The sequence below is a fragment of the Sceloporus occidentalis genome, unplaced genomic scaffold (genome assembly GCF_023333645.1).
Source record: "Sceloporus occidentalis isolate IW3139 unplaced genomic scaffold, rSceOcc1.0.p SCAF_25, whole genome shotgun sequence".
In the NCBI taxonomy this organism is placed as follows: Eukaryota; Metazoa; Chordata; class Lepidosauria; order Squamata; family Phrynosomatidae; genus Sceloporus; species Sceloporus occidentalis.
In genome coordinates this window covers 5,536,917-5,563,800 of record NW_028317005.1, presented here as the reverse complement: position 1 = coordinate 5,563,800, position 26,884 = coordinate 5,536,917, and the positions used below count along the sequence as shown (strand labels likewise).

Genomic DNA, 26,884 nt, shown 5'->3' with positions numbered 1-26,884 from the left:
GAAAGAGTGGAGAGAAAACTACAATAGTTTTGCGGCAGATACTTTAATGGCACATTTGTACATAAATATGCTTTCCTGTTGCTTACTCTATTTATATACTTAAGAGTCTGCAGAAACGTAATTTGTTTGTATTTAAATATCTTCAGAATAATATTGTTTGCCGTAGGAAAGTGAATCACCGATGTAGATTAATGACATTCCCCGTCATGTTTCTTTTTTTCTTTTCCAGTGGTATATGGTATATTGGCATTAAAATCTATCACTTTCTTCAGCAGTTCGCATATCATCAGAAATAACTGTTCTGTCTTTACTATTTCAGGTTACCAAGGCTGCTAAACACAAAGCCATTAACCATGTCTTTAAACACATCGTACCTGGTCTGCAATGTGAACAGAAACTTGGAACCCTTTACATACTTCTACTACTTCATTTTCATGGTTGGATTTTTAGGCAGCAGCTTTGCGTTATGGGCATTCACAAGGAAAGACAACAACCAGAAATGTACCAGCATCTACCTCATTAATTTACTAGTCGCTGATTTCCTCCTAACTCTAGCACTGCCTTTCAAGATAGCTGTTGACCTGGGTGTTGCACCATGGAAGCTAAAAATCTTTCACTGTCAGGTTACAGCGTGTATCATCTATATCAACATGTATATTTCCATTTTATTTCTGGGATTTGTCAGTATGGATCGGTGCCTTCAAACAATGCACAGTATTAAAGTGTACCAAATACAAAAGAAAGGATTTGCTAGAATGATCTCGACAGTAGTTTGGGCTTTGGTGCTGTCCATAATGGTTCCAAACATGTTGATCCCCATAAATGATATACCAGAAAGAGAAACAGTTGGGTGTATAGACTTTAAACAAAAGATCGGAAGGGACTGGCATGTCCTTTCAAACTTTATCAGTATTGCCATTTTTTTCAACTGTTCTTGTATAATTCTGATCTCAAATTTTCTTACCATTAAAAGACTCTACAAGAACAGGGATTGTGAGGAGTTTCTCACCATCAAAGAATCCTTAATAAAGATATTCCTTGTGACAGCTGGATACATTGTTTGTTTCCTTCCCTATCATATTGTTCGGATTCCATACACATTGAGCCAAAGTGATGTTATAACAGACTGCAGCCTAAAGCAGACGCTCTTCTACGCCAAAGAGTCAACTCTGCTGCTTTCAGTCTCAAATTTGTGTTTTGACCCTATTCTTTATTTTTATTTTTCTAAAACATTTAGAGCTAAAATCAGCAAGACATTTTCCCTAAAAAAACAAGTGATAACCAATAATGGGGAAGAAAATGCTTGTGAGACACCTGTATAACAATACCTCCGAGTTGTTATTCTTAGAATGCTGGCTTCTTCAAGCAATTGTTTCAAAAGACTCAAATGACTTCCACAGGAGAGGTGATGTAAGAGCCTCATCTTAAATTGGATAAAATATGTTAAGGATCTAAATATTTGTGAACCCCAATTGCCAGTTTTTGGAGTGGAATGGATATATATTGAAAATAAAACATAAAAATTATTTTACAGAAAAAAAAAGATAAAAAAAGGATCACCGTGTTATTAGAAATTAGCATCCAAAGCTAATGTTTTCTCAAAGTAAAGAGGTAACACACCAATTTGCTTTCACTATTTTTTTTGCACCATATAGTGAAATGATATGAGAAAATTTTATTTGGGGGTTTTCAAGAGAGTTGACACTTCAAGTCATTGACTTCCCTATACATTTTGCGGCAGAAAGAGCCTGGCTGTCCCTGTGTAGTTAGATCTGTTAGAGAATACTTTAGTCTCATCACACCTTGAATTATGCATTGTTCAACTTGAATTTCTAGCTGGTGGTATCTGACAGTGTTGGGTCTTTGTTATAAATAGTTAAGTGAGTTAGTTAAAACTACAACTCTCCCGACAACTCTCCCTTTAGTGGTCAAACCTCACTGTTTATGTAAACAAATTGTCATCAGCGAACTTGACCATTACTGAATGGACTTCTATGTCTCCCCAACAAAAGCACACAGGAAGGATATGCTCGGTAACATTTAAAAGAAGATTTGAAAATGGTAAAGGCTTTATAATTCATATGTATGTTTACTTTATTTTTCTGTTTGTGAAATACTGTCACCCACTCAAGTTTCAGATATTCATAGTTGCGCTTTTTGGCACTTGTACATAAACACTTCCCAAACATATGAGTAAGAAGAGAGTTTTTAAAAACTAGATTTTCATTTTACTGTCACACATCCACCCCCCTGAAAACACATCAAAGGCACTCACCAGAGTGGAGAAGTGTGTTATGTTTCTGTATTTCTTGTAGTAACAACTTCTCACGACAGGCCAAAACTCTGTAGCTCAAAGTAGTAGGGTCATAGCAACTTCCTATTTGTGTACGGAATCTAGCACATCCCAGATTACGGGCTGGCCCTATCCTATATGCATGGTAGAAGCTGGCCTAGAGCCAGATCAACTGGGGACACAGAGGTGACGCAAATTTCCATGAAACTCACGGCGCTTCTGATAATGTCCTCTCTCCTGATCCTCCAAACCGAAAAGGGTTTCCTAATCCTCAATTAGCCATTTTAACTTAAACTTAGATTAGCGAACACAGTGTGTCATTGGAACATAGAAATGATAGAGTGATAAAGCACCTCTCTACAGCTATGAGAATATTCCATTAACAATCAGCCATTACCAGCAATAGTCATTTGCAACAGCATCTGCACTCTATTTCTCATCCATTCTATGTTGTTTTAATGAAAATGTGCTTTAAAAAAAAAAAGGACATTTCAAAGTGATCCCACACTTTTGAACAGTAGTGTATATAAGTCCTTCAGGTTCCTGGCTCCAGTCCCTCCATTTTGGAAGACTAGAGTGGACGGGGTACAAGGGGGCAGGATATAAGGGGCAGAGCCAAGGGGGCAGCAAAATGAGGTTTTGCCTAAGGTGGCAAACATCCTAGCACCAGACTTCCACAGATTAAAATTATGAATGTATAATGATATGAATAAAATCAGATGTAACATATAAAGTAATTTAGAGAAAAATCAGACATTATTAAATAAATAGACCTGTCCAAACTTAGAACCCAGTACCCGCTGTCATGACAGGATATGTAATGTTGTCTTATTGAGGATTGTAGTCAAAGGGCATCCTCTTTTTATCTTTATAAATTACTGTGAAGCTGTATATTTGTCCCGTTTACTCCTAGCATCTACAAGTTGTTTTTGAACCCTCTCCTACTTTGGCATATAGTGCCACATACTACAGTGTCCAACATAATAATTTAAATAACACAACTCACAGTAAAAACTGTCCAGGTATAAAAGGTGCCCTTTGTTGAAATATGGATCATTAGTTCCCACAGTTCTTGCATACATAAAATTAAGATTTCTGGGCATGTTTCTAATCCTGGTGCTGTAGGTAAACATTTTTTTTTTCCCATGTCTGCATAATAAAATTGACAATTTCCTATTCCGTTTTTAACACACTGTTTGTAAATCATTGCAGTGAAAGCACATCATCTAAAACTTTGGATATTAGGCTTTGTTTACATTCAACATGTTCTATTTCCAGTGGGGTTACAATGTAACCCAAAACAAAATTCCCTTTCATTTCTAGTATTAAAAGTGGATGAATGATGAATTGTTTTTAGATTTCCAATGTTTACAATAATAAGCTGCAAATCCCCCTACAAGATCAAATACTATGTCACATGCCTAAAGTTAGTAACTCTTCAGACATTCTGCAGAAATAACTAATTACAACTCAGGATTTAAATCAAAACAACACTAAAATTTAAAATGATCTCATACTCCCACTAATAATGAATAGTGGGAAAAAAGCAGGGGAGGCAAAACACTAACAATTTGTGTTTTTGATAAACTTATTTTTATTACAATCAAGACATTATGGAAAAAACATGGAAGCATAAATGCTGCACATGCATTTACTACAAGAAATTCAGAAACATACACTTGGGTTTTAGATGAAGTATAGATAGAGAATACTTATCTAAACCATCAGCATTTTCCTACACAGGTAACATGCTCTGATAAATACTTAAAACAGGGGATAACAAAGGATATATCCAAGCCAAATGACCCATTGTAAGGTTTCTATAGCTACTGCTTGCAGCATTTCTTCCTTGGATTCAAACTCTATGAGGTCTACCTCCTACTAATCGTAACTGACCATCTAACCACTTTATTTTTATAAATTGGGCAATTCTGCTAGTTTAGCTGATGAGGAATATGGAAGTAACCTGCTCCTTCTGGATTCTTCCTCAGATAAATCTGTGTTTCAAAGCAACACAGAGATCCCTTAACTAACATTCAAGTGTTGTAGTAGGGTTCTGGGTGAGACGCTAGCGTTACTGCGTCCATGGCTATGCAGTTCTCAGGTGTTAGTCTACATTTGAGTCCTTGTCTACCATTTATGGTTTCGGTTCCTTCTTGCTCCAGTTTCGATGCTCTGGTTGTTGCTGTTCCTCTTTTTGCTTAGCTTTCAACGACATGTCATCCTGCTATTTTGACTACTATGCTAGTGCCTCCAACTAGATTCCCCACTGTTGGCATCGGGGGCGGGCTGGGCCGGGGGGCAAGTGCCCCCCAGGCCGCCCGAAATATAATCTAAACGGCCGCTGGGTGCTGATGCCGCCGGCCGGCGCTACTTTAATACTTTTTTAAAAAAATTTAATATGGCAAGCTGGATCGGCTATTAAATGAAAAAAAAATAGTATTAAAGCAGCGCCGGCCGGCGGCATCAGCACCCAGCGGCCGTATGCGATGGCCGCCAAGTGATGGGAGCAGCGTGAGGGGTGAAAGCTCCGCCCCCTCGCACTCACCTTTCACCCCTCACGCTGCTCCCATCACTATGCGGCCATCAGATTGTTGGAAATCGAATCTAAACGGCCGCTGTGTGCTTGTAAGAAATCATTTTTATACTTTTATTTTGTTCTGCACATTTTAGGCCTGAATGCAACTTGAGTGCTAGGAACATATGGTATCAATTAAGTGACGTAGTTTAGAGGGTCTTCTGTGGAATGCCGGTGTATCCTATTACTGTTCCAATAGGATTCCTTTACGTATACCCTAACCAAATGTAAAGGGGTATAAATTGGCATGACTACAAGGACAAGGTCTCTTTCCACGCTCTTTCCACGCTCTCATCTTCATCTCACCAAGATACTTAGCCTACAGTACCTTTTATCAACATTTGTTCCAGCATTGGTATTGTATGAATTGATAATTTGTTATCGAATAAACCTTATTAATAAGACATAGAAGCTGTGGTCTTGATTGCTGTTTGATCACTGGAGAAGCTTAGATATTCAAGACAAAGAATATTCTAACAAATTGACGAGCCAGCCAGTCTTTAGTCAGTTTTCTACGGCGAGCCTTTACTGCACGTTTGTTTTTTACTTTTCCTCTTCCGACAAAGGGGGGATAGTGTGCAGTTGTCTGAAGAGATCAAAGAGATCCTCTGACTAAAAAAAAACAAAAAACCTAGCAGTGTGATCAGAAGAAAGTGTAATTCGACACTACCAGACCATTACCAGACCACGTGGTGAGAAGCAAGAGCATTCCAGAACCGTGTATCGTAGTGAGAGCAGATTGAGCAAGCAACTGATCTACGGTAAGTATGGATTTTATTAATACTTTGTCTTCCGGAAGTAAACTTGAATTTACGTTTGTTCCTTATACGGCTAGTGATTCAGCTTTGTGGCATGATTTATGGCGTCAATGTGAAGATGCAAATAAGAAGATAGACAAAAAGATATTTTCTGTGAATAAGGAGAAACAAAAGTTGAGAAACGTAATGAAAATGATTAAGATTTTTAATACATTACTTGATGGTGGTGTTAATCTGACTAATAATGATGTTAGTCAAAGTAATTCACAGAGTAGTGACATGGTTAAAAATGAGATGCACAATGTGTGTGCAATAGAAAAGGAATGTCCTAAATGTGATTTATTAACTGAAGAGATTTCTGATTTGTCGGATTGCTTAGAAATTAAGAATTTGTTAATTACAAAATTGCAGAAAGATTTGAAACAAGTTTGTGTAATTACAAGGGGAGATAGACAAAGACACAGCTTAATTCCAGAAAATGTAGAGGATGAACCAGAGGTCAGTTCAGAACAGGAACTGCAAAGGAAGAAGCTTAGAAATAAAGCAGCAAAATTAAAATTACAGATACAAAGCGAATTAATGAAATTACTTAAAGAAATACCGCCGTATAATTCTAATTTGGATGCATTTGGTAATGCAGATGTATTTGAATCGAATACAGAGAAGCATAATTTGGCTAATGAACAACGAAACAGATTATTTAAAATATGGTTGCCTACATACATGAGTAGAAGATTAGTAGCTCCAATAAGTACTCCTATAGTGGAGGATGATGAAATCATCCATGGAACAGATAAGGATAGACTCCAACAGTTGATTAAGTTTACAACTGGAAATGAAAATCCAACACTTGACATACTAGAAAACCTGAAACCTACAATTTCAGAGGATCCATTTTCTTTTTTGTTAAGATTTGAGCAGGCATATAGAATAGTTTTTAAAATTTCTGATGATGAATGTCCTGCTTCTATGATACAAGTGTTTGTTAAAAAGTTTAAATATTTGGATCCTACTAGTATTGCAATTGCTTCGGATATGCAAACACTTGAGGCTGCTGCTGCGTTTATTGATAAAATCAGAAGGGAACGCAAAAATGAAAAGGTTAAAATGAATGTGGCTGCTATTAACAAAAGTTTTTACACACACAGAAAGGAAAGGGTTAATTCCTTTCATCCCCCTTCCCCTCCTCAGGAGTTTAAAAGGAACCACATGTTGGCTCCCAGGGGACAAAGGATTTGGAACAAAGAACCTATACAGTGTTTCTATTGTAACAAACCAGGTCACATTAAAAAACAATGTCGTAAACTTTTTTATGATATGCAATGTAAAGGACAAGGGAAATCAAATGGATTTATTCACACGTCTGACCAAATAGATAGAAGGAATCCAGTACACACTACATCACAGAGAGAATCTCCATATGCACCACTCATTAGAGAAATCAGGGAGATTGAAGTTAATAAAGAAGATTTACCTAATACAGGAACTACACAGGAGTATGTTTGTTGTAAGTGTCGCGAGAGCTATAATACGTAGATCTATGTTGATTCAGTATAGCTAGTATAGCAATTAACTCTAATTCGTACTGTATCCCTGCACTCTGTCTTCTATGAAGATGTTTTGAATAAGTTAATTTATTTATAAGAAAAACTATATGAACATCAGATGTGTTATATGTTAAAGTTTTGTGTTTTGTTTTATTCTGTAAGTTAAGATCCTGTAATGTTATATGTTGTACATGTTAAACTGCAACTACATAGTGTCCATCATTTGCAGAAGTACAAGTTAGGGATATTTCCTTTCTTGCTTCTCAGGTTGATTCAAAACCTTAATTTAGTTCATGAGAACAGGGTTTTGCGTCATGACTAAAAAGGATTACTATGTATTGTATTGTATTGATCAAATATGTTTTTCCGTAATCAATTGAAGTATTAATTATTTACTATTGTCCATATTCTTAAATTCATCTCATGATCCAAATTCATGTGTTATAATTTGCTATTTGGTTATTTGATAAAATGATGCGGTCTTTAATGTTAATCATTTTAAACAATTTCTTAAGAATCATATTAGAACATTACATCATGTTTTATAGTGAGGTGCTACAATAATAAAGGTTTTGTATCAGCTAAGATTTTGATGCTGCATATCTGTTGTGTTTTTTAGGTTGTATGTAAGAATCGAATGGACAATGCAAATTATTAAAAAGTCTATCATGGCAAAGACATCTGACATTCAACAAGAGACAACCCTTTTTGTTTCTCGCAGTTCTGACGGCGACCATACTGATGATTGACTGTTTTAAGGAGGATCCACAAATTGAAGATCTACAGATTTGACAACCAATTTATAGACAATTTAACAATACTCAAGGGTTCCCAGACATAATTAAGAAGAAAAGAGAAATTGATGATTTTAATGGTCATGTGTGTTTTGGTGTAATGAAAGGGTACTTATTAGTTTGTAACATTAGAATTAACGTCACTAGACAAAGTAATGTGAGGTTAAATGTTACGATAGGGCCTAAACATTTATTTAGTTGGACTAAAGGGACCTACACACAAGATGATAAATTTGGGTTTTGGGAACATATCATAAACAAAGTAGCTTTATTGAGTATAGTAATAGGATGCAGTAATAATGTATGTGAAGGTACATGTTTAATACCTATGGCAGATAAAGAAGAAACATTGTTTCCTATGAGAGTATTGGGAGTACCTGTCAGTAGTACACAATTATTATTTTATAAATTAGAGTATCCTGATTTTGTTTTTTCCACAGATATGTCAGAACCGGAACAGTTAGATTTGTCTGCATGTTTACATTTTGTGTCCAAAATTATTTGTTTGTCTTATCAAGCTGAAACTGTATATCATTCATGTTTTCATAACCAGAGCTCATGTTCAGGTACAATTCAAAGTGTGAAAACATCTAACGATCTTGTAACGCCTATAGAGAAAGGTAGAGTATGTGTACAGGTAATGTCTAATGGGGAATTGATTAAAGCAATGTTTCCTAAATGTACGCATACAGAAATATTATCGAAAGGTCTGTATTGTATTGATGGCGATCCAATAGCAATCTATATATATGGAACTCAGATTAATGTTTCTCAAATTAATTCTCAAAAATTAAATGTTTTGCCACTACAGTTTAATTTATCACAAGTAAGTGAATTTCCATGGCAAAAGTGGGCAAATGAGATAAGGAAAGATGTAGGATTTTTAAATGTCTTGCAAAAACAATTAAAAGAAGCACAGATTGTATTTCAACATGAGCAAGGTAAACTCAAAAACATAGAACATGAATGGTCAATAGTCTCAGGTACATCTTGGTGGAAAAACTTTGCTAAGTCAACAGAAATTATGGCAAAATCATCTGTTGGCTCCGCTATCACCAATGTTTTGTTACATCCATTTATTATTGTTTTATTTGTGTCTTTTATATGTATTATTTTTCAAATATGTTTATTATGTAGAATAAGAAAATCATATTTAACTATTCGAGAAAAGATAAAGCAAGGAGAGATGATATTAAGGGAAACTTTAAGACGTAGGATGCATCAGTCTTCCACAGATTCTTTTTTATAATATTATCGTTTACATATCTTCCTGCACTCACTGAATGTGATATGAATGTGATACGAATGTTGTATGAATGGACAGCAAACATTTATTTATGGTACATAACCATAAACAGGGGGAAGTGTAAGAAATCATTTTTATACTTTTATTTTGTTCTGCACATTTTAGGCCTGAATGCAACTTGAGTGCTAGGAACATATGGTATCAATTAAGTGACGTAGTTTAGAGGGTCTTCTGTGGAATGCCGGTGTATCCTATTACTGTTCCAATAGGATTCCTTTACGTATACCCTAACCAAATGTAAAGGGGTATAAATTGGCATGACTACAAGGACAAGGTCTCTTTCCACGCTCTTTCCACGCTCTCATCTTCATCTCACCAAGATACTTAGCCTACAGTACCTTTTATCAACATTTGTTCCAGCATTGGTATTGTATGAATTGATAATTTGTTATCGAATAAACCTTATTAATAAGACATAGAAGCTGTGGTCTTGATTGCTGTTTGATCACTGGAGAAGCTTAGATATTCAAGACAAAGAATATTCTAACAGTGCTGATGCTGCCGGCCGGCGCTACTTTAATACTTTATTTATTTATTTATTTTTAATATGGCAAGCCGATCCGGCATATTAAATAAATAAAAAAAAGGATTAAAGTAGCTCCGGCCGGTGGCATCAGCACCCAGCGGCCGTTTAGATAAGTTTTCCAGCAGTCTGATGGCCGCATAGTGATGGGAGCAGCGTGAGGGGTGAAAGGTGAGTGCGAGGGGGCGGAGCCACTTCACTTGACTTGCCCCCCAGGCCTTAGGCTGCCAGCCCTCCCCTGGTTGGCATGTAGAATGTTATCACCTAATCTTGATCCAAGTCTTCATGGCACATGACTACTTAATTGAAAAGGAAAGGCAGGTGTTGCAGGTGAACACTCTACCAGTAACTGTGAACACTAGAACAAAGTTATAAACCAAGGCCCTTGATGCCTGGGCCAACACCAGAGGCCCTGTCTCTTACTAATGTCAAATCCACTTTCAAAGGGGGAAGGAGGCACATACCTACCGCTACCAGGCAGCTCAAGCACACCCCCATTTTTTGCCACATGGGCAGATGCCTTCCTTCTACACAGAAGTTTTGGCCATGTCGTAGCATCTGTCTTCACATGAATCATTACACCTAGTAATAAAGTGACTTAAACCGACTACTGACAAATTACTCACCATAGAGTACTGTCCACTTCACCAAGAAACCACATGAACAGGCTATATAACAAAACATATATTTAAAAAGAAAAACAGGGGAGCCCAGATGTGACATAAATGGTGCCACAAATCCTGTAAGTCTAGAGACATTGGTTGCTATATGTAATACAGAATGTTAAATTAAAACAATAAATAAATAACCATACAAGATGCATAGGTCAGTGAGGCTATTCCCATACTCCATTAATAGTTTTAGAATTCAAGGAAAATATATGGAGCTCTCAACACGTTATTTATCATAAACAGCTGGTTGATTTGCATTATTTAGATTTTGGATACCTTTTGCCTGACCTTTTTCTTTCTTGCTATGTGTAAAACTGCACAAAACAGAAATTGAGAAATAAGATTGTGCTTTTGGCCCAAAATCATCAAAATTAACCAGCTCAGGAGCCTATTGCCCCTGACCCCATTCATTAGCAGATTTGCAGTGTTAAGTCCTTTACAATGCACCCATTTATGAAAATATGAGCTAGAAAATGTGTTTATTTACTATAATCACCTTAACCAGACAAATAGAACCCTCAGTCCTCAGCCCTCTCCCTGTCATAGGTTCGTGTTCATGCAAACAGGTTTGGAACTAAAGCACTATGGTTCTATACAGTGCCTACAAGGACACCAAATACTTTAAAGCCAAGGCACTGCCTGTGAGAAGGGCCTTTGGCACACTTATATTATATATCCCTAACCATATGCATACAATGTGTAGCTCATTTAAACATACTGTTCAATCAAGTCTGCTTTCTACCACAATAATAAACCTTGGTCATTTCTACAGCAAACATCTAACCACCTAACAGTTCCTGTCTGCTTTAATGTCACATACCAGTTAAGCATTCCCTGAAAAAAACTGTCACATAGGGAGGTTGGGGGTATTGATCAGCACCAGGAATGGCTCAGTGCTGACAGATCCAGTGTAATGTCACAAGTGATACTTAGATAATGGAGAATGCTTGAACTTCTGTTTGGACATTCTCTGCTGCGACATTAATGCGGATGCCACTGGAAAGAATGTTTACAGACCCTGCTGGGGCCTCTGATGACTCCCTGCAGGCTGATCATAGGTACTGCAATCACTAAATGCGGTCACCAGCAATGTGGTAAAAGTCAAGAGTCAAAAGATGGAGAAACATAGGTTTTAAAAAAGAGTAATTAAATAAACCTCAGTGATGCCACCATAACATTATAAGGGGTATGTGGGGTACCACCTGTTTACAAGAGATTTGGGATCGCTAGTCTAAAAAATAATTAAAAAGTTTAATAGGCAACCAAATACCTTGTCCCCTAACCCAAAAGTTCAAATGTAACAAAAACAGTGTGGCATAAGACAAGAATATGATATATAAAATGTTATAATATACAGTATAATACAAATGTTGTTCATTTGCATTAGGTATACTATGGGTTAATAGGTACAAATGCACATTTATGTAAATATCTCTTATTGATCCTGCGTTCTTGTCACTGATTGACTGCTTGTAAACATATAAAGTACTTTAATATGCATGTCTACACAGACCTCTGATGCTGTTTCAGTAAAAGAGGGGATTACATTTACACACATTGGTCAGAAGGTGGTCGATATTACAGACGGTGGTAGATAAGTGGAATAGCCTCCATTCAGAAGCGGTAGATATTAAAACAGTAAGGGAATTTAAACATGCGTGGGATAGGCATAAAGCTATTCTGAATCTAAGACTGAGGAATGAATAAGGTTTGGGCCTTTACAGCAGGAAAAATAAGCAGGCTAGATGGGCCAAATGTTTTTTTCTGATGTCAAATTCTTTTTTTCTATGTACGCCAAATGACACAACAAGCTACTAAATTAAATGAATAAATATCAGCAGAAAAAGCTCACTCTCATACTGCAACAGATCTGTAATATTGTATTTCAAATGAAATATAGAATAATGAGATTGTACCAATGATATTAAACACTTGCCTTTAGAAACAGTAACAAAAAAGGCAACCATCGTACAAACTGCATAAAACGCCTACAGAATTTATTCTACATGCCTTGTAGAATTTATGAAAAATCTACTGATATGGTATATGTACAGTCTCTGTATTTCAAAATATTTAAATTGTGAATGTATATATTTATAGAACAATGTGCTATATTAATCTGATTATGCCCAAAATGTAATAATATTTATGAAAAATAGTCGGAATTTAAATATATATAAGACATACAGCACACTGTATTTCTTCAGTTAGAGTGCCAATAAAGGCAAGCTTTGACATTACACTTTCCACAAAAAAATATAGCTGTCATGGGAGAAAGAACAGACATTTAAACCTCGGAATAAAAGCCAACAGCCTCCCTACTTTAAATACAGGGGATGACCAAGGATAATGTGAGTTTAAGTTCACTAACAGCTAGAAGGTTAAAGGTTGCCTGCCATAACTAAAAATAAAGTAGAAGCTGAAAATTAAAGGCCCCATCTTCCCATTAATTGTTTATATTTTTTGAAAAATAACCAAAACAGATGTTACAGATCTATTGTAAGAAATAATACAAGATGCAGAAATGTTCAACCATTAGTTTTTCTTACTATCTTGAATAAGGTGTTGAAGTTCTTTTTCTGTATGCTAAACTCCAGGATAATACAGATTTTGAATGAAAGCAGGACTAAATTATTGGGCAAAGTCGGTAAAAAAAGAGTAGTCAGTGGCTTTGCCAGGGGAGCCAGATGGACCCATGCCCCACTACATAATATCATGCCGACCATGTGATCCCCCCCCCCCCGCGCAACCAAAGATCTCCGCTCACCAGTCCTCTCAGAGCAGGGGAGGCACGCACCTGAATACCGTGACAATGAGAGCTCTGAGTCAAGTAGGTCTCAGCTAATCAGGAGAGACATCTCAGCTCTTCTGATTGGCTGAGATTTCTGAACTACAAATAATTTATATAGTGATCAAGCGCTAAAGTATACTGATATATATAACTCCAAAAAATATAAATACTACTAAAAAGAATAAGTGGATGCTGCGAGCACTAAAGGTATACCCCCTATTCCCAAAAAATAAATAAATAAATATATAAAGTGTCGCGCAAAAAAACACAATTTAAAAATATATGTATATGTTAGTTAAATTATTTTACCAAATAAATTTATATATAAATAAAAAAGAAAGAAAATAAAAGTGAAAATATAAAATTCACCTGAATTGTGACATATATTTATTTATGAGATTTCTGAAGCCTCTCCTGAGCAGCTGAGTCCCTCCTTCACAAGCAGCTTAGTGTAAGCTGCAGCCAGCCAGGTTAGAACCACACTGTGTGATATGTGTATGTCACAGTGTTTGTCTGTGTGACTGTGTATGTAATGTCTGGTAATTGAGGGGTTAATTCTCTGAAACTACTCGTGTCTATTGCCAGATATGAGGAGCTGAGGCATCAATTCTCCAAAACTGCTCATTCTTGGTAATAAAGGGTTTAATTCTCTGAAACTGCTCATGTTTGACAATAGAGCTGTTCTTTCTTTGAAACTGTGTGTCTGTAGAGGCAGATTGGTTTCTGGTTTTTCAGATTTTTTTGGATATTCTGTAACTGCTTACACCACTCTTCGCAGTTAGAGACACTACTTGTGCCCTCCTGTGGTTGGTGGTGGGACTCGCCCATGACACTGTGCTGCCAGGGTCAAAGGATGAAATATTGCCCCCCACATACACACAAGTCCAGACAAACGCACAAACCCAGACAGAGACACATAACCAGACACACGCATATGCCAACACACATACACAGACAAACATGCTAACATAACAAGACAAATATACCTAGACGCACATGCTAACATATCCACGCAGACACGCAAACCCAGAAATACACACTCACACATAAACCTAGACACACATGCTAATCATACCTGGGAACTGGATTTACAGTAAAATGGAGCATACAAGTTCTCTTTTTTTATCTGTCCTAATCAACATGCTAAAGCATACACTTAACTCCCTACTGTCCTCCGCTAACTTTCCCTCCTCTTTCAGATATCTGTTTGGATCTCCCATTCTTCAGTTGAAGACATTAGGCCCAGCTCACTGTAACATCCTTTCACTTAGATCCAAAGGATCTGGATTTCTGTGTTTCTCTATTCCAACTTCAACCTCCCTGCAATCTGGTTTTCATGCCACCTTGCTAGAGAAGAAAATAAGATATTCGTTCAATGACATTTTTAAAAAGTATTTTATTTAGTTAGAAAGGAATGCAAAATAAAAGTTTCAGTGGGATAAACATGCCTTTAGGACAAGGAGTAGTAAGATCAGTGCTCCATCGAGCAGTTGGACATTTTCCAAAACATTTAACATTCATGTCAATTATTCATGATTTTAGAGGATCGTGTCTTAGGAAATAAGAGGAGGAAAAATAAACACAAAAACTTTTATGACCTTCATTTCACCAATGACACCGCATGTATTACTTGTCTACACTGCCATCTGGTGGGGATTTGTGTGTGAACAATACATGAAAGTTTCATGATAAAACTATTTCTATAATCAACTGAAATGGTCATTTCCATTAATTCCCTTTAAAGGCTAAATAAAGAATTATCTGTGTGGTATAATCTCTGCAGATGCTCCTGCTGGTCGAGGATTGAGATTTTAAGGATAATAGGAGAAGTTGGGTTTTTTTGTAGGATCTCTCTTTTTTATAAAGTGTACACTACATTATTTTACTAGGTGGCCCATTTCGATGACACTGGCTCAATTTACAAGTGTAGACATTGAATACAAATGAATAGTTCTTTAATGTACAACTGATTCATTAATTATCTGTTTTGATAATATAAATATTGAATGCATCAAATGTTAAAATCACCTAGATATCCTTTTTGCATATAATCATTCTATTACCATTTATTAATATTAGCTGCTTTCCAAATTTTTTACCTGAATTCAAATTGTCATACGTCATTTAGCATGCAGAAATACAATATGAGCTTCTGTTTTAGGCTTGTGATTTCTTATAAGAGCAATAAACAACTTTGTGTTATTGACTGTGAACAAAAGATCAAGAACTGGAACTATGATAATTTCAACATTTATGCAGAATCAGGTTAGGCGCACCAAGAAGAAGAATAACATAATTGGAAGACATGGGAATGAAGCTCAATTAATAATTAATGACAATTTCTAAAATTAGGAACAGAGACTACACCAAAAAGTCTTATCATACAAATATGTATATTTATTAGCAAGTACATTAATATTAATTTATTTCAATATCATGAATAAATCATTAATGTGATTTTATATATTAAATAAAATCCATTTACCAGCTGAACTTGCTGCAGCTCCTCTGTAGAATCATACTGCCCTTCCTCTTCCCGCAGTTTATTGGCAGGAAAGCTCTTTTGCTGCACTCAGTGGGAGTGCCGAAGGATAATGTGCACAGGTGGTGTCCTTTAACACTGATAATCTCAATCTAATATAATCTAATTTTCAAAAATATATGTTTTGATGGGGATAAATTGCATTTTCTGTCTTGAAGGGCCATAAGAACGACTTTATTGGTCGGACCTACAGATTTCTGCTCTCATTAACCCCTGTGATGCTGCGTAGCTAAGGTAGGCAAGATGGGGAAGGGACCAGGGAGATTAGTAAACAAAGACGAAGATTCTTCGTGTTGTGTGTCTTCATCTTCGTATATGTTTTGCCACCCCCATGTTCAGTATTCGGGCTGAACAACGAAAATGCACCTTTCGTGTTCGTTTTCATGTTCGCCCTAATACAAATGCACAAGTCTATATATAAGCTAATTAAAAAAACAAACCAAAAACCTATATATATATTAGACTTGTGCATTCGTCTTCGGGCGAACATGAAAACGAACACGAAGAGTGCATTTTCGTGTTCGTTCCGAAGACACGCCGAAGAGAAGACAGCGGCGGTAAAACGTAGGCGAAGACGAAGACACACACCACGAAGATCTTCGTGATCGTCTTCGTCTTCGTCTACCATTCTCCCCCCCCCCTTCTAACTTACCTTGTCTTCGCGGCATCGCAGCAGTTGCCGGAAGTGGAAATCCGCAGGTTCGCCGTCACGGGTTACAGGGCAGTGCGAATGAGCCTATTGGTCGCCTACAGGGACCTCTTCTGGCATCAACCAATTGGTTGATGCCAGAGGAAGACCCTGCAGGTGACCAATAGGCTCACTCGCACGGCCTTTGTAAATTGTAAGTTAACCCCAATGCTGCAACTTATCCGGGAGATCCCACTGGTCTCCCTGTTCTATCGGTTAAATGTCCGTACAAGCGACTTTATTGGTCGATCGTACGGACATTTAACTGATAGAACAGGGAGGCCAGTGGGATCTGCAGGGTAAGTTGCAGCATTGGGGTTTTAAAACCTCAATGCTGCAACTTACCCGGCACATCCCACTGGTCTCCCTCCCTGTTCAATTAGTTAAATGTCCGTACGAGCAACTTTATTGGTCGCTCGTACGGACATTTAACTAATTGAACAGGGAGGGAGACCAGTGGGATGTGCCGGGTAAGTTACGGCACCAGGAGTTTAACAGTCTGTACGAGCGACCCTATTGGTCGCCAGCAGGGGGCTCGTCTGCCATCAACCAATGGCAGACGAGCCCCCTGCTGACGACCAATAGAGTTGCTCATACGTACATTTAAACTCCTGGCGCCAGAGCTGCGTTAACCCCGTATTAACCCCTTAACCGGGAAAACGGAGAAAAACCGAACACGAAGAATGTCCACGAATATTCGCCCGAAGAGAAGACAGGAACAGGCGAATATTCGCAGAATACAAAGATTTTTTCCCCCCCGAAGACGAGCACGAACACGAAGAGCCCCCTGGTGCCCAAGTCTAATATATATATACAGTATATGCTGGTCAACAAAGCCACACAGCACCTCCCTAACTGTGAGTAGAAGAAAAGATAAATCAAATAGAAAAAAGAGAATAGAAGATATCACAAATTATCTGGAAGGTTATACTTACCTGTGTCTAGAGGTCTAGAGCTCTTTAGAGCCACCTTGGCAATTTTTTTCATGACTGGTGAATTTTAAAGTCATACGTGTTGACACATACAAAATGGATAAGATAAAGCTGATCTGTTTGTGCTTCTTTATTGCCATAGGCTTTATAATTGCATAAAATATAAATGAATTAGTTTAGTGAGCTTCTTGTGTTTCTATAGAAACAGAAATGACATTCAATTAATGGCCCATGTGACATCGGAGCAGAGAAGAAACAGAATTTAGAGGACATTGTAAATCAGAGGCTAAATTCATGCATAGCAAGTACAAGTTCCTGGCTTTCTATGAACACCATCCATAGGATGATATTTAATTTGTTTAGCTTTTGACAAGTTTATATTGTTTATATTAGACTTGTGCACAGCAAACCAAATTGATTCGGATTGATTTTTTGTTTTGTTTTTGGCACATCGAGTGGCGCTACTGCCACTGATGCTGGAAGCTTCTATTTCCAACCCCTGTGTCTTCCCTTTACCGGGCACGTAGAAATACGCTCATACTCAGAAAATAACTGTTTTCTTTTTTTATATATTTTTTAGAATATAAATTAACTTCTGAATAGGTTCGCTATGTTTCTATAAGAAACACAATAAAAAAAAGGCTATTTACTAATAACAGCTCTGGCATGTCTACCTGGCTCCCATGATCATTATATTAATATAGGTTGAGTATCCCTTATCTGAAATGCTTGGGACCAGAAGTATTTTGGATAAAGACTAATTTTGGATAAAGGATCTCTCTTCTTACCTGTGTCCGCTTTGTTGTTCAGGGTTCTCCCAGCGGTCCCAGAGCGCTTCCTATCCATTGTTCAAGTTTCCCTAGAGGAATTCAGGTAAAGAAAAGGGAGCGGAACTCCTCTGGGAAAGCCTGAACAACGGACCGGAAGCATTCTGGGACCATGGGGAGAACCCTGAAAAACAGACAGCAGGGAGAAACCGAATAGGAGGCAGGGGGAAAGGTTCCGCTGACTACAGGAGAGGTCACACACCTCTTTCCTGTACCCCCCTCAGTTGTGAGTATTCCTTATTTGAACTTCCCTTTTCTGAAAAAAATATCTGATTTTGGATCATTTCGGATAAGGGATTTTTGTATAAGGAATACTCTATACATTATATCTGGGATCATTGCTAAATTCAGATGCAGGGAGAATGCAAATTGACTTTCTTATGGAAACACAGTTGTCGGCTTATAGACTGGGGAAATGTTGCATTATTCAGCATAGGAAAAAAAAACACAATTAAGCAATTCTTACAGCTATAGAAATAAATGTGGCTAAACAGTGGTTTTTCACAATGTACTGATTTTATTTTATTTTCACGCGGCGGGTTGCCTTTAAATTATACTTTGAAATCTTAAGGCAGAATAGGGAAAGTGCTGTTAGTATGGATGGATAAATGAACACAAGGTCTTCTAATAGAACAGATCTATTGGTCTCTTAGGAAATCAGTATCTATTTTCCAATAAATATCCTAATAAAATGAGAACCTTGCTTGTTTCTAGAAATGTCACTTCCACCAATCAGCCAGAATGCAGCTCACTAGAGAGAAGACATTCATCAAGTTACACAGAGGCTCCGTCTGTCGCCCTGAGCTATTGCGACCAAGTCACAGGAAAGAGATACACAGTAGCATGTTCTGCATTTATTTATTGCTGTTTACATTGATAGATATATGTTTGTGCTGATGGGGATGTTCCTGCCACAACAGTAATTTATTTTGTACATGCTTTTCTGTTTTTGTAAACAACTACAACGTGGAAGCAGTTTTCTTTCGCAGATGCGATGATGGCATTCTAGATAAGTTGCCAGCTTCATCATCTAGGCAGGTTTTGTGTGGCGTGAAGACATTGAAGACATATTGCTCAGTCATGCCAAAGGTGCAGAAGAAAATTATATTTTGTCTGGCTGGCACGTTAAGCTTTGTTTGTGCTCTCGGAATCGCAGCAGTCCTTGGAACCCAGCTGTGGATCAAAGCGACGATTCTCTGTAAAACTGGAGCCTTGTTAGTCAACGCTACCGGGGATGAGCTCGAGAAGTTTATTGGGGAAATCCAGTATGGCTTGTTCTATGGACAGAGAGTAAAACAGTGTGGGCTCGGAGGGAGACCAACAAAGTTTTCATGTGAGTATCCAGAATGTTTTCAATTTTTACACTAGTAGGAATGTAATAATGCCTATTGAAAGCACAAAATAAATTTAGATTCTAAAGTTAAACTTAAAAGTCTAGCTACAGGGAGCTTCTCCTGTGCGAACGAGCTGAGCTAGCCTTGTATAACACTTAGGTTTGTATTCACTAAAGGGAGAGGTTGCACGAGAGTTCTCCTTCAGCTCTTTGACTTCACTATATATTATATAGAGCTAGCCCCAGTGAACTTTTGCTGCAGGAACAGCTTTGCTAGTCCTGTATAATGCTTAGTTAAATCCGTGAGACTTATTCCCCTATTGAACAATACATTATGCAAGGACGGCTCAGCTCTTCTAGCTGGGGAAACTTGCTAGTTTGGCCCTCATAATGAATAATAAATTGAGGGAGTCAAAACCACAACATTCATGCACACTCTTCTTTTTGTGAATAAAGGCCATAGTTGAATTCAGTACGTAATAATAAGTTAATGGTTTAGTGTTAAAGACGCAACTTTGCTTTTGCATTTTCCCCTCACAATAATTGATATGCACTATACATTACAGTATTTATGAAACAACCTTGATACTTATGGTTTAAAATTCAGTTTAGCGATAATCATTTAATATATATATCTCATGATATAGATCACAGAACCTGGTGAAGTTTCCCTCTTTGCTAGGCCTCACCTATATATTTAATATATATATGTATATATATATATGTTATTTATATTTTCACAGCAGCACCGACCAAAGCAAACTGATCATCATTAATTGTACTGTTTAATGTCCAAAACTTTATAATCTTTTAATCATGTAGATTTTTGTCTAATTTAGAATTTCGACCAGGAACAGTTAATTGTCAGGTGACACAGAAAAAGGCACTGATAGGTGGTTGCCGTAAAGCTTTAAGGTATCTGTGTTGTTTTTATGTTATTAATTAACTTCACAAGGAAGTAATAAAATTACAAATGTGCTCAAATGTATCTACTTAATGCACTAGATAAGGCATTTTAGGTTTTAGGGCAGCATATGTAAGATCATTAATAAAATGAATTGTCAATAAGCTCTCTCTGGTTTCCCAAAAGCAAGTGTTTTTGGGAAGTGTTGCCGCACTGATCCTTAAATGTTACCATATACACATTCTGACGTAAGAGAAGCTTAAGCTATTGGTGTATGGATTCATTATTACTAGAGCAGTTATCATTGTGTATTCGTAACACAATGTTCTGTCTCACATTGGTTGTAAACAGCAGGTGTTCTTAGCATCAGCCTTAAATGAATTATTAAGCAGGTTTTCTTTGACAAGATACTCACCTAAGGCTGGCCTTCTGGTAACTTTATATAGCACAGAGCTGCGTTAATGCCACAAGATCTGTAACAAACAGATCCAACATGCAAAACCCCTTTACGTAGTAACTACGCTACAGAACAGGCAAGGGGACAGCTGCAAAACAAAGATTCAATTGTAGGAATATTAATTATTAAAAACATTTTTCATTTTTGTTCAGAAAATCTGATAGAAATTATTTGATCGTATATAGCACAATTGCCCCAGCTTATTCCTTGGGGTTAATTTGGGATAATGTTTAGGTCTCTGTGGTCATTTTGAATATTGCTCTGACCACAGGTCAACAAATGTTATAACCATTACAAATGTGAATTCATTCAAAAACAAGACCACTGATGGTCTAAAAGTGGTTGAAAACTATTGGTTTTTATATGGGACATAATCACCAGTTTGGTTTGACATTTGAGAAAAGTCAGAAGAGCTTTGATGGAAACAGCATCTAAGAGCACCATTAAATCCCTCCGACGTTGCTTTCAAGAATATGGAAATCTGGGTCTAGCCATTATAAGAAAATCCAATAGATAAATAAAGGCTCCAGGCACTCAAGAGTTCCAACGTCTCATTGCGAGATCGAAACGTTGTTCTTTATCCCAATAAATCTGCCTGACGTTGGAACTCTTGAGTGCCTGGAGCCTTTATTTATCTATTGTATTTACTGGAGAACTGGCCCTTCCTGGCACAGTTAAGCACCTGGGTTCTTTTGGAGTGTGCAGATTCCTCATTTTGGTTAGCTATTATAAGAAGCCATAATATGGACAGAGATTACAAACATTAATATAAGATCAATTAATTAGTCTGCCTATACTCAACCGCAGACTGACACCATCGAGGATCCCAGGGTAAAATATGTTGTGAGCTCTCCACTAGACCCCGCAAGGCACTAGATATTAAATGTGAAGTGTGTGGATATGGTATTTTATATAAATGTACACAGAAGGCTCTGCAACTACAATCATCAACATGCTCTGTGATAAGTACATTGCGATTAATTAAAGAGGAATTTGCTGACTCTTTCAATTGGGAAAAGCGTGGGAAAAGCCATCTCCCTGTGTTACTCCCGCCCAATTTCCCATCAATTTCTGGGTCAGCAATTTGTTTTCACAAAGGTCACTGATACATAAGATGCAATTACTTTACTGTATTGCATTTTTCTGGTCATTTCGATGAATCACTTTGATCAAACAATTTGCTGTATGTGCCATGTAAAACATTAATGATGCTATAACTAAAAAAAATCACCATGGGATAGTTCCAATAAAATGAAACAGCATCCCTATAAAATCAGAGAGAGTACTGTCCATGCTATGTGATTGATCTGTGCATGCATAAGTTAAAAGACTTGGAATATCAATGAAGTTATAATTAAACAGAAACCTGCATAAATTTTACATTTCAAATAGTAAGTTATTCCAAAATGCAACCGTTCCATGGCAATTATGCTTACCCTGTCAAGTGAAGCACCTACTGAAATACCCTTTGACCTCACTAGAAGTACCTGTGGGAAAATATATAATTATTGTGATCACACCAGACATTTTTTTTAGGGATGCGTTATACCCAGGGCTGGCCCAAGGCAAAATGCCGCCTGGGGCGAATTTTAAAATGCCGCCCCCCCCCTTATCTACCCTTCCTCTCCCTCCGTCCCTGCCGCCCCCCCTTATCTAGCCTTCCTCTCCCCCCCCTGCCCCCCCCCTTCTTGTACTTGCCTTTCAGCAGTCCTGCGGCGAGTCTCCCTGTTCGGTCTCGGTGCCGGCTTGTAATGCTGAGCGCCGGAAATCTTCCGGCACTCAGCATTACAAGCCAGCACCGAGACCGAACAGGGAGACTAGCCGCAGAGGAGAGAGCGAGGGGCGCCGAGCGGGTACTGACAGCGGCGCCCCTTTCTCTCTCTTTCGCTTTAAAAAAAAAAAAAAGGGGCTTGGGGCGGCGAAGTGCCGCCCCTTCAAGAGTGCCGCCTGGAGCGGTTGCGCCACTCGACTCCATTGTCGGGCCGGCCCTGGTTATACCCTATAGTATGCTGGGTGGATTAGTAACTGATTTCCTTTTGTGGGTTTATACAAACTTCGTAAGTGTATCAACCATACATGAGTATACAGGTGGGGAGCACACGTAAAAATTATGTCACAGTCTGGTTGTGACAGTTTGTCTGTTGCCTAAATCAAACTAGACAGTGAATACCACCTGTTTATGATTAATACTTTGTATGGAATCTATAATACCTTATTTGAATTTACATTTTATTGGGATTAAGTATAAACATTGATTTTAGTAAGTTTGGAACCTTTGAACAGGCCTTATCACCATTGCAAACAATGGAATAGTTGATCAGTATTATTACTCCATTGGTGCTAGGGTGATGAGAGAAGTTTTCAAACTTTGCACCAAAATCATTTTTCCTGCATACCGTCCAATGCTTCTTCTGCTACACAGATGGTGCATATAATGGTTTACTTTGGTTGGGTCTTGGCTTGCACATCCTTCCTGCTGAGTGACGGCATATGACATCATATCCAAGCACTCAGCCTCAGAAGGAAGCATGACACCATGTAAGATTGCTATGCTGTCAGTAAGATGTTGACCTCTATAGTGTAACTAGGTCAGTTACAAGCAAGATCTCTAATCTGGCTACCTGGCCAATTGAGAAGTATTGCAGTGGGCCGTTTAATCGCCCAACAGGACAATCTGCTGCATTGTTTTGATTAGGTAGATGGTCTAGGACAGAATATGTCACTGTGTGCATCCTTGTGTGATATACATACATTCATATACATTGTTCATAAGGGGGAAGCATGTCACCCTAAATAAGTGGGGATAATCTTTATGGACATAGAAATGTGTGAGGGTGTTTTTTTAGTCCTCAGTAGCCAACTCTGTCCATGTGAATACATTAGTACGTTGGAGCTTATAATCATGTTTTGGCTGTCATTATGATGATATTCTTGTTTATGTGTCTAGTTTTTCCAGATCTGCTGAGAGTTATACCTGCCAGCGTACATGTAAGTGTTGTCATCTTCACCACAGCACTCATCGTCTTTGCTCTAGTGGGAACCGGTTTCTTCATGTTCAATGCCTTTGGAAAACCATATGAGACTTTCCATGGTCCTGTTGGATTGTATTTCTGGAGCTTCCTGTCATGTAAGTAGGGATCTTGAAGCTTGATCTTCAAGTAGATCCATAATCTAAACGCCATATGAATAAAACAATGTTTTTCAAACATCTCATTAGATTAGTATAGTAAAAATGCTGAGTTCAACTTTCATAAAACTTGAAATGCTTATACCTCATTCTTTTGTCTTTACATTCCAAAAAAATTAAGTCACATATGCTTAGGTAAAAGGAACACTTTTGCAAATATTGACTATAGCAGATACAATGAAACATAGACGTCATAGTCAAGTGCGGTTTGTTAAGACACTATGTATAGCACAAATCAATCAAATATGCAACAACGTTTGTCTCCCTCAACATATTTAGTATATTTCAAAGGTGAAAAACATCAATGTGTCAGATTTGGCTGATTTGCAATCCACAGAGAATTCCAGTACATTTCAGAAATGTTTTTCCTACCGCTGTATTACGCTGTAACAGGAAAGCGATAACACAGAAACAACATATCAATGATTATAAGTAAAATTCATGTTGAAAGAAAGAATGAAATCAATTTAATCTGATTATATTTAATTCTAGAAGTTTAATCTAGACTGATTAAATAAGAGAATTGTATTTTGATGAACTTCTTTTGTGGTTTCTTTTAGCTTCCTGCGGCAGTCTTGTTTTGATCCTCTTCTCTTCGGAAGTCAAAATGCACAATCTGACAGAGAAAATTGCAAATTATAAAGAAGGAGGGTTTATATTCAAAACTCAGAGCGAACATTTTGAGAACTCATTCTGGATCATTCTGGTTTGCACACTTGTGCACGTCTTAAATATCTTTCTAATTCGATTGGCTGGATTTGATTTTCCTTTTACTAAATCTAAAGATCTTGATACAAGTTCTGGGGCAATTGACCTAATGTATTAAGATTACAGAGTATGGAACATGAACATTTAGCGAGGGCAAGCAATATTTGCTTTCCACTTAAAAAAGGAGCACTAATGTGGTAGTATTCCTTAAAGAAGCAGGCTGAAACTCCCGGGTTAGGTAGCAGGTCTTGCCTAGTAGCAGAGGAACACATTTGGCATGTACCCCATTAACTGCAAAATTACTATCCAAATTTCCCAGCACATCAGTCTCTGTAGACATACACATTGATTGTCCACGACTTAATGGATATGTTATGCACAAAATACAGAATGCAAATGATGTGCAATCTAGGGCCATGGTCAATTGAATCAAATTGAAACTCAAATAAAAAATGTGAATTTAACCTTAAATACAGCTGCAGAAAATTCAGTAGCAGGAAAATCTCGAAATTATATTTATAGCATAGAACACTATTTATAGCTCCGTCATAAGATGTATAAACTAAAGTACAGAGAGGGCATCATGGGGTCCTGGCTTGATACCTGATGCCTTTTTATTACAATCAGTTATTTCCACAAATGTTTATAACAAGACCTCTGGATACAATGATCCACTTTTCTCCATTTATGAAAGAAATTGGGTGAATCACAGTCTTTGCATTGGATCCACTTGAACTATCCAGGAAAGAAAAACTAAGTCCCAACCCAGTAGGAGACACAAGTGAAGGTTAATTGCCTGACCTAAAATTCAGTCATTTCTCTTATTACTAAACATATTTAATAAGTAAGACTTTCTCACTTTCCATGTTTGCCAAGAATGTGACTTGCAATGGTGTATTTTCATTTGTTTAATTTTGTTTTGCAGCTAATGCAGGCAGGATCCATGCATTGCTCCAAATTTCTATCAAAATGTGGCAAGTTGTAATAAAAAGATCTAAAGAAATCAACAGGTGCCGGTTAGTTTCCAGCATTTGCAACATTCTTTTTGGCTCAAAAACACTATGTATTGCAGCTCAGACTCAAGATCCATATTGGGAAAAAGCTATATAATTAGATAAAGCCAACCTGTTTTTTGGTGGTGCACCTCTATGACCTATGTTGCACGTCTCCCATTGTAATCAGTAGACTTGGGCGCTGGCCAACTCTTCATGTTCGTCTTTGTGGGGGAGAATTTTCGTATTCCACAAATATTCGCCCATTCCTGTGTTCGGTTCGGGCGAATATTCGTGTACATTCTTTTTTTGTAGAAGGGGTTAATACGGGGTTAACGCGGTATGGACTACGCAGCAGCTTTGGCACCAGGATTTTTAATGCCCGTACGAGCAACTCTATTGGTCGCCTGCAGGGGCCTCCTCTGCCATCAACCAATGAAGTGCACCTGACGAGCCCCCTACTGGCAACCAATAGAATCGCTTGTACAGACTTTTAAAATCCTGGTCCAGCAACTTGGCCAGCAGAGACCACTGGTCTCCCTGCTCCAACAGTTTAAGGTCTGTACAAGCGACTTTATTGGTCATTTGTACGGACTTTTAACTTTTGGAGCAGGGAGACCAGTGGTCTTTGCCGTTTAAGTTGCACCAAGTTATCTACACAGCATTGCAGGGGTTAACAGGAGTAGAAATCCGCAGGTTTGCCGTCAGGAGTTAAAAAGGCCGTGTGAGTGAGCTTATTGGTCGCCTGCAGGGTTCTCCTCTGGCATCAACCAATTGGTTGATGCCAGAGGAGCACTCTGCAGGTGACCAATGGAGTCGTTCGCATGGCCCCTTAACCCGTGACGGCGAACCTACGGATTTCCGCTTCTGTCAACCCCTGCGATGCAAAATACAAAAAGAATGAATTGTGTACCAATGCATCTACAGTCCATTTTTGCATTTCAATATTTGCTTTATTTGATAGATCACTAGTTTGTTTTATTCTCATAAGAAATTTACAACAAAAAGTTCAGGTGGGTCATGGACCTTTAATATGGTGTCAGAATTGATGGA

The 26,884-nt window shown here is 37.8% G+C and overlaps 2 protein-coding genes across 2 annotated transcripts; both read left to right on the top strand.

Moving 5' to 3' along the window:
- The first annotated feature begins 353 nt into the window (after positions 1 to 353).
- Positions 354 to 1,322, top strand: LOC149300299 (G protein-coupled receptor 171-like). Its single transcript, XM_089485286.1, has one exon. It carries the CDS (start codon positions 354 to 356, stop codon positions 1,320 to 1,322), a length of 969 nt encoding a protein of 322 aa, XP_089341412.1.
- An 18,008-nt stretch (positions 1,323 to 19,330) lies between these two features.
- LOC149300298 (clarin-1-like) lies at positions 19,331 to 24,957 on the top strand. The gene is made up of 3 exons (XM_089485451.1): positions 19,331 to 19,583; positions 23,892 to 24,071; positions 24,692 to 24,957. Exons 1-3 carry the CDS (start codon positions 19,331 to 19,333, stop codon positions 24,955 to 24,957), a joined length of 699 nt encoding a protein of 232 aa, XP_089341577.1.
- Positions 24,958 to 26,884: the final 1,927 nt, after the last annotated feature.